Source organism: Balaenoptera acutorostrata, chromosome 3 (assembly GCF_949987535.1).
Source record: "Balaenoptera acutorostrata chromosome 3, mBalAcu1.1, whole genome shotgun sequence".
NCBI lineage: Eukaryota > Metazoa > Chordata > Mammalia > Artiodactyla > Balaenopteridae > Balaenoptera > Balaenoptera acutorostrata.
Genome location: NC_080066.1, coordinates 148,558,776 through 148,569,811, shown reverse-complemented (window position 1 = coordinate 148,569,811; position 11,036 = coordinate 148,558,776). Strand labels below are relative to the sequence as shown.

At 54.6% G+C, this 11,036-nt stretch overlaps 1 protein-coding gene across 1 annotated transcript; it reads left to right on the top strand.

The window, feature by feature from the left end:
* Positions 1-1,016: 1,016 nt before the first annotated feature.
* CCDC177 (coiled-coil domain containing 177) lies at positions 1,017-4,354 on the top strand. Its single transcript, XM_057544584.1, has 2 exons — positions 1,017-1,108; positions 1,974-4,354. Exon 2 carries the CDS (start codon positions 2,002-2,004, stop codon positions 4,096-4,098), a length of 2,097 nt encoding a protein of 698 aa, XP_057400567.1. The 5' UTR covers positions 1,017-1,108; positions 1,974-2,001; the 3' UTR covers positions 4,099-4,354.
* Positions 4,355-11,036: the final 6,682 nt, after the last annotated feature.

Below are 11,036 nucleotides of genomic sequence, written 5' to 3'. Positions count from 1 at the left end.
TTCACCCTTACCTCCCACCAGACCCAGGCCTCCTACTGTTGTTCCCCCTCAGGTCCCAACCCTTCCTGCCTTGGGTGACTGTAGTGTCCAGCTAACTGGGTTTCCTGCCCCCCTTTGGCCCTCCTATAGCCCTCACCCCATGGTTGCCAGAGTTATGTTCCTAAAGTATAAGCCAAATCATGTCATTTCCCTGCTTTAAGCCTTTCACTTGCTCCTCACTGCTTATCTGACAATGTCCAGGTTATTAAGGACAGAGTTCACAGTGCTCTCTAAATGTTATGTCCCACCCACGCTCCAACCCCCTCCCTTAAATATTCCTTCCATCTGTCTGCTGTGGCCACTACCACTCAAACTGGAAGAGGTGGGGAGGAGGTATCTCAAAATAGCACTCATTAACTGGTACTGACTGGTTTTAATTTGTATTTTCTGGAACCAGGAATTCCTAAAATGTTGCATTAAACAGTAGGCACACATCTTCTGCTTGCCTCAAACCTATCTGAATGTGTTTGGTTGGTTTTTCTTAAAAAAATTAAGTCATGGTTTGGATCAGGAGCCAGAGTTCTACCAAATTATTGCTCTCAAGTTTGTTTGCTTCTCAGGGTCGTCTTGAGAAGGAATGAGCTATTCCTTCATTCTACCTAGTTAAGGTGCCGCTAGAACAGGGTTTGTTGATGAGAGAGAATATATACATCCCGCCCCCCCCCTCCTTTGCCATATCAGCAAGCAAATCAACACCCTTGAGCGTCCACCAGGAGGCGCCCGTGGGGGGCCCGTCGAAAGACCTGCGGTACCTTCACGATTGGAGAGGCGGCGGTGGATGCAGCAGCGATGGAACCCGGCTTGCTTCCTTTTTTAAGAATCAGTGTGAAGGAAGGGAGCAGAGCTGCGTTATTTTAGGGAGACCTTGTCGCACTCCCCCTCCCGCGGGTAGGTAGCGTCTGGGGTGTGCGCGGGCCCCATGGAGAGACGCTGGCGTTGGCTGCGGTGGCAGCTGGGGCTCCTATCGCGGCTGCGGCCGGCAGTAATCCGACCCCGCCGACGCAGGGACTGAAGAGGCGCAAGCGAAAGCGGCAAGCTGCGAACAAAAGCCCGCCGCGCGGGACGTGCGGTAAGCTAACCGGCCGGGGGACCCGGGAGCGGACGGGCTCGCTGAGCTCCAGTAGCCCAGCTGTATACGGTGGGGGGACTCGGAGGACATCTGGGGGCAGGTGGGTGTCCGAGCCTAGACTGAGGTGCATCGCGCTTTTAGCATGGACTTAAGAGAGGATTAGGTGCATCTGGGAGGACCCAAGCTCCTTCACCGTCCCTAGCAAACACCCGGTGGGGGGGACGGGGGAAAGCGGGCACAGCTCCTAGCAAGCCCTGTCCAAGAGGCAAGAGCAAGAATCGATCACCCGTCCCAGGGAGGTCTTTTCGGACTGAGGTATTTCTCTGCGCCCTTCCATCACCCCTGGGCCCGGCGCCTGGGTCTCCTTTGGCAAATGAAAATCAACCATAAACTTCTTCCCTAGGCAAATGGGGTCTTCAGAGCAGTGCACTCTGGGGATGAACAGACCTCTTCCTTTTTGTTCCTTCAAAGCTGCATCCCCGGTCGCCCGCCTAAGCTACAAACAAATACGCTAATCCTCCCGGGAATCCTCCAGAGCCTCTCTGGTCGGCTACTGCCTCTGCACCTCGATCTTTTCATTTTAACTCGCAACAGGGAGGAGATGCATCTAACGGGCCAGACGCCCAGGGGAGCTTGGCCACAGGCCTCCGCCCAGCACTCCGGCGCTGAGGGAGACTGAGGCTGCTCTCTGTGCACCCTCCCGCCCGCTGGGGTTTCAGGGCATCGGTATTATGATTTACATTCCACCGGGCCTCTGAGCCTAATCCCAAAGCGGATTAAGTTTGGGGGGGGGCGGTGACTATGAACGGGGAGGGGGAAGCCGCTTTCAAATGTATTCTTCGATGTCCTCCCTTGTCATCCGCAGAGCCTCCACAAAGGGACAGGGCTCAGCCATGGTGGATCCCGTGCCTGTAGAGGAGAAGGCGGGAGCCGAGCCCGGAGGCTCCGGAGGGGACGAAGCCGCCGCGACCGTGCCCCCTGACTCCCAGGGCGCCCCGCAGCCCGCGGCGTCTTCGGCCTCGGCCTCCGCCGCGGTGCCCCGCAAGGCTGAAGTCCCGTGCGCAGCAGAAGGCGGGCGGCGGGAGCAGTCCCCGCTGTTGCACCTCGACCTCTTCAACTTCGACTGTCCGGAGGCCGAGGGCAGCCGCTACGTGCTGACCAGCCCCCGCTCGCTAGAGGCCTGCGCCCGCTGCGCCGTTAAACCTGTGGAGCTGCTGCCACGGGCCCTGGCGGACCTGGTGCGCGAGGCCCCCGGCCGCTCTATGCGAGTGGCCACTGGCCTGTACGAGGCTTACGAGGCGGAGCGGAGCGCCAAGCTGCAGCAGTGCCGGGCAGAGCGCGAGCGCATCGTGCGCGAGGAGAAGCGGCGCCTCTTCACGCCTTTGGGCCCCGCGGCCGCCGCGTCCTCGGCCCCGAGCGCGGGCAGCAGCAGCAGCTGCAGCAGCACCAGCCTCCCGGCCTCGCCCGCACCGCGCGCCGCCCGCAAGGCCTCCTCCAGCCCGTCCCCGGCCCGGCCCCAACCTACGCCCGCGGGGTCGCGGGCAGGTAGGAAAAGCCACTCACTAGACTCCCTGTCCCGCCGGCGGGAGGGCACCCTGAGCTCCGAGTCAGGCGCGTCGTCGTCGTCCTACAGCGGTGAGAGCCTGCGGGAGCTGCACTGGCCGCCGCGGGCCTCGGCCAGGAACAGCTGCCCGGCGGGGTCGGCGTCCTCTGCTCCCAACCCTCTGGGCCGCCCATCCGCCCTGGCCCTGGCTCCCCTCACCGGCCGCAGCTTCAGCCTCGGCGACCTGAGCCACTCGCCACAGACGGCTCAGCACGTGGAACGCATCGTGCGCCAAGTGCGCGCCGAGAGGGGTCTGCGCGCGGTGCCGGAGCGCGACCGGAAGATCGCGGCGCTGATGCTGGCGCGGCACCAGGAGGAGCGCCTGTTGCTGGAGCAGCGCGCCGCGGCCCACGGCCAGTGGGAGCAGCAGCGCGTCCGCGCCGAGCAGCGGCGGGAGCGCGAGGAGCGCGAGAAGCAGCGCGCCCTGGAGCAGGGCCGCCGAGCCTGGGCCGCGCAGGTGGAGGAGCGGCGCGGCCGCCGGGGCCGCGAGGAGCACGAGGAGGCGCGGCGGCGGCAGCGGCAGTGCGAGCGCAGCGAGGAGCGGCGGCGGGAGCTGGCCGAGCGCCAGGGACTGCTGCGGCGGGAGCGGGCGGAGCGCACGGCCCGGGAGGACCGACTCCGCAAGCTGCAGCAGGAACAGAACCTGAAGCAGCGGGAGGAGGGGCAGCAGGAAGTGCGCGAGCGGGCCGAGCAGGTGCGCAGGGAGCGCGCTCAGCGCGCGGCGCACGCCAAGCAGAGTCAGGAGGGCCAGCTGCAGCGAGAGAAGCGGGAGCTAAGCCGGGCGGAGCGGGCGCGCCACGAGGCGTTGCTGCAAGGCCGGGCCCGGCTGGAGCGCCAGGAGCGCGAGGGCCTGCGGAGCTCCCTGGAGGCCAGCTTGGGCCGCGCGCAGGAGAACTACGAGCAGTTGGTGGAGCAGCGCACCCGCGAGCTGCGCGAGCGGGCCCGGCGGGAGGAGCTGCAGGGCCGGCGGGCCAAGGAGGCGGCCGAGCGCAAAGAGCGCGAGCATCAGGCACACCTGGAGGCTCTGGCCCGGGTGGGCGAGCGGCGGCTGCAGCACGCGGCGCAGGCGGCCGAGGAGGCGGTGCAGCAGAAGGCGCGGCGCGTGGGCCAGAGCCGGATGGAGAAGGAGCGGGCCCAGCGCGCCAACAAGGAGAAGGTGGAGAGGGACGAAGACTGCCGCCGGCGGGAGCTGCTCCAAGCCATCGGTCGCAAGCTGGAGCGCAGCGAGCAGCTGTCTCGGGACCGGCGCAGCGCGCTGGAGAGCGCCCGCTCCACAGCCCGGGCCTCCTTCCACGTGCGCGAGAAGGTACGCCAGGAGACCAACACGCGCTCCTTCGATCGCATGGTTCGCGAGGCCCAGCTGCACGCCAGCCTGGACCGTAAATGACCGCCGCCGTGCGCTGGCCAGAGTGCCCCGCTCAGCCCCGAGGGGCCTCTTTTGGCCATTTTGACCGGACCGTGGGAGTCCCCAGTCTGGGCGTGGCACTGCAGCGTCGCCAGGCTTCTGACTAATGAGGCAATGAGAGGACCGACGTGTGAGACCTTTCAGTCCGCCGCCTTTGTTTTTAAAAACTGACTTCGTTTGGAAATGACATAGCACAGTCTTTGACCACATCCAGCCTTGGTGGCTCCCTCACCGGTCCTTGCCAAGGTTCCCATTGTGTCTGTTGAGTTGGAAAAGAAAAGTGCTGGGAGAAAGGGTCTGGGTCGAGGCTGGGGAAGGGGAGGGCAAGGAGACAGTGCAGAGGTGACTGCCCCCTCCTGCAGTAGCCACCCCAGGCATCTTTCACATACTGGTGTCTGAGGCGACTGCGGGAACTGCAGTGGACGAGGCATCTCCTTGGCTCCCCTCCCTCTTTTAACATATGGCAAGTTGCACAAAGCTCGGAGGCCTTGCAGAAAAGCACAGCTCTTCCAAGGTATTAGGCCACACTCAAGTGACCCAAAAGCTATTGATTTTTGTGTGCTAGACTTTTAATCTGCCTCTCGTGCAAATTCTGGTCTTACTTCTGACAGGTTTTCCCTTGATTCCCCTAGGTTTTCTAGTTAGACAATCATCTGCAAATAATGATCAATTTGGATTTTTTTCCCCCTCATTCTCCCAAGTGACACAAGAAATCAGTTGGTTTGGTGATGCTGTTTCGCTTTAGTGGGAGCCCCCAGCCCCTCGGGGGAGGCGGGTTCCTTAGGCAGCAGTGTGTCCCCCGATTGAGCTTTCCTGCAGGGTAGTTTTAGGGGAGGCAGTGTCTGATGGCCACCTCCCAATGTGGAGCCCACTCCTCGCAGACAGCAGCCGTGCCTTAAGAAGCAGAGCTACCTTATGTGCCTGCCCAGGCCAATTCTGCCTCAACCTCCAGCCCTGGATGAAGTCCCAAGAGTGGGCCCCAGAGAGTCTGGGGTGTCGGATTCCCTCTGTGAAGGAATCATCACAACTGCTCTGAGGGCAATTACTTTACTGTGGTGGCAGAAGAGCTGGAATTGCCTCTTTGCTGTGAGGGTCGTGCTCACTATGGTTGGCAGTGTATCTTCCTCTCCTCTCCTTCCCCACGTGAGGAAAAAGAGAATCTCCCTCTGACATTCCTGTGTCCCTCTCCCCTACAACTGAAAGTATTTAGTCAATCTCTCTGTGCCTCACCTTTCCTATCGGCCAGATGGGGCCATCAGTACTCTTCTCCTGGTACCTCAAGATCTCCCGGATCCAAAGCACCGCCTCAGTATTATTTGTTGGTCTTCTTTGTGCCTTTCTTGACCTGGAGTTGGGAGGCAGGAGCGCTGCTGTTGGCCTAGTTTGTTTCTGGGAATATGGATTCCTGGTGTAGGAAGGGGCAGTGCGTCAGGGACAGATGGTCATTTAGCCTCTGGGGGAAAATGCACGCAAGACCAGGCCACTTTCTGGTCCAAAAAGTCCCATTCAGTTGCCTTCGGGCAACTTTAACCTTTAGAGTGCTTCCCTTCCAGGAAGCCGAAATCAGCCCCCAGCTATGTCCACCCAAGGACTCTACCTTCATCAAGGAAGGTGGGAAGTAAAACATTTCTTTTTACATTAAGTCAGGATCAAGAAATAACAGTTACCAAAAAAGAAAGAAAAGAAGAATCAGGGTAGAGAACTACTCTACTAGACATATTTCATGTATATTCTGTTGGGCAGAATTGTCCCTAAAGTGTCTGGTGTTACACACACACACACACACACACTCACACACACACATTCTGTTAGCCCCTCCCCCCCCCCCCCCCTGCAATCAAATGCCAGCAGGTACAGGAGTATTGTGTAGAAGGAAGCAGTGCTTAGGTGTTACACTTCAGATGATGTGAAACCAGAAAAGGAGCTGTGGCAATGCTTACTTCTTGAATGGGTGAATTTTTCCTTAAATTTTCATGTCGGTAACCAGGTTGTCAGTGAGCTATAATAATCAGCCTTGTCTGTGAGTCAGGGGCATTTAACTAAAAATGTTAATGTGATACTGGTTCTTACCTTGTGGTTCCTGATTTGATAGAGGGGCCTTTGAGACCTTAATAGAAAGTTCCACCTAAAACTACTTCCTTCCAAAGTATATGCATTCATTTGAGAAGGACACAATCTGCTTTTTTGGATAAGGCGCTGAAAGGTACGTAGGTGATCTTCCTCGGCCCTTTAGTCAGTTTGTTTTCTGACTTCTGAGTGACTTTGGGTAGATCACCTCTGTGTGCCTCAGTTTCCCCACCTGTAGAATGGGGATCATGATTTCTGCCCTCCTCACACAAACACTGTGAGGATGAATCAGAATCAAAGTGGTGCTCTCAGTTCTAAGACTTTGGAACGGCAGGTGCAATCACTGTAAACAGGAAGGATCATGTGACTGCACTATGCCTAGAGTGTAATGTACCATCGTGACCTAGTACAGAAAGGAATCTTCTGGAAAAGCACATTGTGGATCATAATGCCACATGTGATGCAAAGGCCCAGGTCTGAATGTCACCAAATTAGACGTTTGCACTTAGAGAAAAGCACAGTGTAAAGGAAAAAAACTTTGGATCCTTTAAATATATGTGTATAGCTAAGTAGAATTCAAGCAAAAACAGAAGCCAAACTTGGTAATAGTAAAGAAAGGTTCTTCCAAGTGTCAGACCATCTTCTAGAATGTAGAGCATCTCTGTATTCTAGGATAAGTGGTCATGTTGCTCTTTGAGGAGGAGCAATTTCCAGGATCCTTTTTTGTGCCCTTTATTTATAGTCTTCTCTTTTTTTTTTTTTTTTTTGGCTGTGTTGGGTCTTCGGTTCGTGCGAGGGCTTTCTCCAGTTGCGGCAAGCGGGGGCCACTCTTCATCGCGGTGCGCGGGCCTTTCTCTATCGCGGCCCCTCCCGTCGCGGGGCACAGGCTCCAGACGCGCAGGCTCAGCAATTGTGGCTCACGGGCCCAGCTGCTCCGTGGCATGTGGGATCTTCCCAGACCAGGGCTCGAACCCGTGTCCCCTGCATTAGCAGGCAGATTCTCAACCACTGCGCCACCAGGGAAGCCCTATAGTCTTCTCTTTGAAGTGATGCCAGAGAGAAGGAGTGTTTCTTATTCCGAAATGCAGCGAGAGAAAATCAGAGGGGTGGGGGCGGTGGGGATGATGGACAGAGAAAGTCTTACTTCTCCTGATGTGAACATTCTCACAAGTGCCCAGAATTTGTCTCCGCACACCACGCTGGAACTTCTTACCATCCAGGAAAGTGCAGCCTTGACATAACCCCAGGCCTTCACATTTACCCCTTGGAACATCCCCTTGCTCAGAACAGACGGAACGTGAAGTGGGATGAAGAGGAATGGAAAGGGTTGGAAAAAGCTTTAGTTTGGTTCATTACCAAGGAAACAAGCAGGACAAAACCATTTCAGATGGAATCATCGGTGAAGCTAGCCCAGTGTCCTGCTCGGGCAATGACCAGTGCCTACACCACATCTGGACAGGAAGATGGAAGTTTCCTTTCAGAAGCACACAGACTGCGTCTTCAGTGGAAGCAGTAAGCAGGATTTTCCTAAGGCAAAGAGTCTGTAGGGGAGAGAAGGCACGTGAGAATGCTGTTTGTGTTCAGGCCATTCTGTAAAGCCTACCACTTATCATCCCCCTTCCTTTAAAAAGTCCACTGAAACAGAGGAGTGATCAACTCTACATAAAGGCCTGTATCTTATTTACCATTGACTCCCCTGCAGCCCGTGGTTTAGCACCTCGTATGCGGTAAGCACATACATACTGGATGGAGAGAGGGATAGACGATGGATGGATGATGGACAAAGAATGGTAACCAGAGGACATCTCTATAGAATGGATTGAATGGAGGCCTCGATTCATTTGTCAAATTAGTATTGAGCTGTACGCCAGGCATTGCTCTTGGTGCTGGGGAGACAGAGTCTCTCTGACCCTTGACCCTGGAGAACATCCGCGCTGCAATGTCATGAGATGAGCAGATACCTCTGTTTCCCCATTGGGCTTAACTACCTTCCCATCCTTGTATCCAACCACAGGCAAACCTGATGGTCCTTCAAGCACTGATTTCAAGGCTTTTCAGTTTCCCGGGGACACGCAATCCGCCAACCAACCATCATCTAGTCACTGCTGTTCTCTTTCCCTCAGATGAGCCTTGATTAATCAGGTCAAATTCATAAGGTCATGTACTTAATCAGCTTTAAATTACAGTAAAAAGAGAGAGAGATTAATTACCTTCAAGGGCATTATCAGTGTTGCCTTTAACAGAGGCAGCGTAAATAATGATCGTCAACATAGAGAACCAAGCCTCAGGCCGTGCAGAGTCCCAGATCACCAAAACAGGGTACCACCTCCATCATTAGACTGTTCTTGCTGAGACAAGCACTTCCACACTTCAGAAGCATTTCCAGCTTTAAAGTCCCAACAGAAAGAGACTTCTGATTAGTACCAAATTGATAAGAACGTTTAGTGAACCAGAATATCCCATTTCTTAAAGCTTCCAGGTGATTGAGCTTACCCCCAGGTTGCTCCGTAGACTTGCCTTTTTCCACTGTTTGACTGCATCTCTACCCTGCATGTCCCAGGAAAACCTTAGGCAGAGGAGCATAAGGAAATCTGGCATTTCTCAACACAGCCTGGAAAGGGGCTGTCAGAGATCCAGCAGACAAGTCTCTGTTCTAGAAATGTTACTTAGGCCTTAGATGTGACACACTGGCTTTGGGTATCTGATGCAGCACCCGCAGCATTACGCCTGATCACATGCTTTGGTTACGTGACTCTACGCAAGAGCACTTCGTCTGCTCACGTACGTGCTCTGTTCCACGGAGCTCTGGTGCTCTGGACACGCACCTCCTCCCAGCCCCTCATACTCTCCCTGGTGCTGCTTTGGCTTCACATAGGTCGGGGCTGGGACAGAGGGTGCGGTTAGTAGCAGGTGTTAGGATATAGAAGTGGAGGTGGTTTCTTTCTGAGGAACACTGGTAATCACTGTTCGCAGTATTGTTACTTCCTGATTCATCAAATGCCGTCACGTCGGTATTTGAGCACAAAAACCTAGTCTGCAGTGATTTTTAAATTAGCTGCCACTTTGAAGTGTTCATGCCTTTCTTCCTCTCCACTAGTACAGTATTGATGGCATGTTTTTTGTGTCAGACACTTGAACAATTCACAGGACTGTCAGAAAGATGATCCATCTCTACTCCTGTGTTGGAGTGTACACGCGCATGCACACACACGCTCCTACCCACCCCAGCATCAGCGTTCTTGCAGAGGGAGGGGACGTGTAGCCATCTCATTCTTTCAGAGAAGGGTAAGCTCTGGGAACAATGAGCTGCCCCCTGGTGGGGGTCCAATGATTCCACCTATACCTCCAGTTCCAAGGCTGCTTCAATCTCTGGCTTGTGAGCATGGTATCCATATTTCCCAATTCCACCACTGAGCCACATGGGTGACAAAGGATTTTCATGTTGCCACTACACCTCTTCCCCCTACTTAGTGTGAGACTGACTGGGAAATGGAATTTAGATGCCAAAATGTTGACATTTGGAACATCTCAGTGTGACAGAATGATTGATATCTACAGAATTCTGAACGTCCGATCCGTGTGGCTACCATACCTTCAAGGCAAAGTTTTTGGCAAAGGAACAAGCTTTGTTGACTTATTCAAACTATTACCTACTATTCCACAGGCCCCTCCTGTCATCTGTAAAATGAGGACAATAAATCCTACTTGGTAGAGAGTTCCTAAATAGAGTTAATGCTTGGAAAGCAGCACAGTCCTTGGCAAATAGCACTCAATTTGTGGATACCATTATTCTGAACTTGGGAAGGTGGCAAAGGAAGGAATGGGGTAGGTTGAACTTTAGCCAGGTGGTACTGGTGGACCCCAGGCTCAGATAACAGCCCTTTGCAGTTGTATGTATCCCTTGCTGTGTGGCAATCCCTCAACCATTCCAAAGGAAGGGGCTCTGGAATAATGGGTCCCCAGTAATGTGTCATAGTCTGGGGCTGGGGGGGCAGGATTACCATGTTTACCAAATATTTGGCAATAAAATTGACGTATGATGATAATTTTTGAAATTTTATTTTAAGACTTGACTAAAATGGCAAAATGTTTTTAAATTTACATCTCTTTCTTGGGGAAAAGAGGGTGTGCTGCTGTCCTGGTTAGACTCAAATGCTTTGGTAGCATCTTTAGCAGAACCAAGTAGAAGAGGGTGTGGGAGAACCACTGTTCTGGGGTGCGCTGGTAATGCAGGATGTGGTACCCGGCAGGAATTCTGAGATGTGCAGCCATCTCTGCTATGGCCCCATGGGCATGAGGAAGAGGGTCTGGGACAAGCCCAACCCGGGAGAGCGCTGATGGGCTCACTGTGGGAACCGATGTTGGACCAGGAAGGAGAGAGGTGGGTGTGCCTTAGCATTGCTTCATCCTCAACAAATGACATTCTCTGATGAGGCACAGAAGATGCCCCCATCTCCTTCCCTGCCCCCCAACCCTGCACACAGTTGCGTGGAGGTTAGCTGCAGGACTGGATCTGCAGAAGTCCATTCCCCACACTGGATGTACATCAATGCACAGAGATGCTGAACAGGCCTCCTGGCCCGTGCTGGCCCGCACTGTGCATTGGGAAGTGAGGACCACAGGTGAGGTGAGCTGCTAGGAGCTCTCCTGCATTGTCACCTTTCTTCTGCCCTTGGATGCCCTAGAGGGAGGCCCCAGTGGACCTTAGAGGTCTCCTGAGCCCTCATCAAAATCATAGAGTAGGCAGAGCATGCCTCCCAAAAACATCTGCTTGTTTGAAGAGAACCCACAGGGTGAGCAAAACACATAGCCAAAGGAAAAATTTTGCTAATGTTGTGATTGCAGGGGTAATG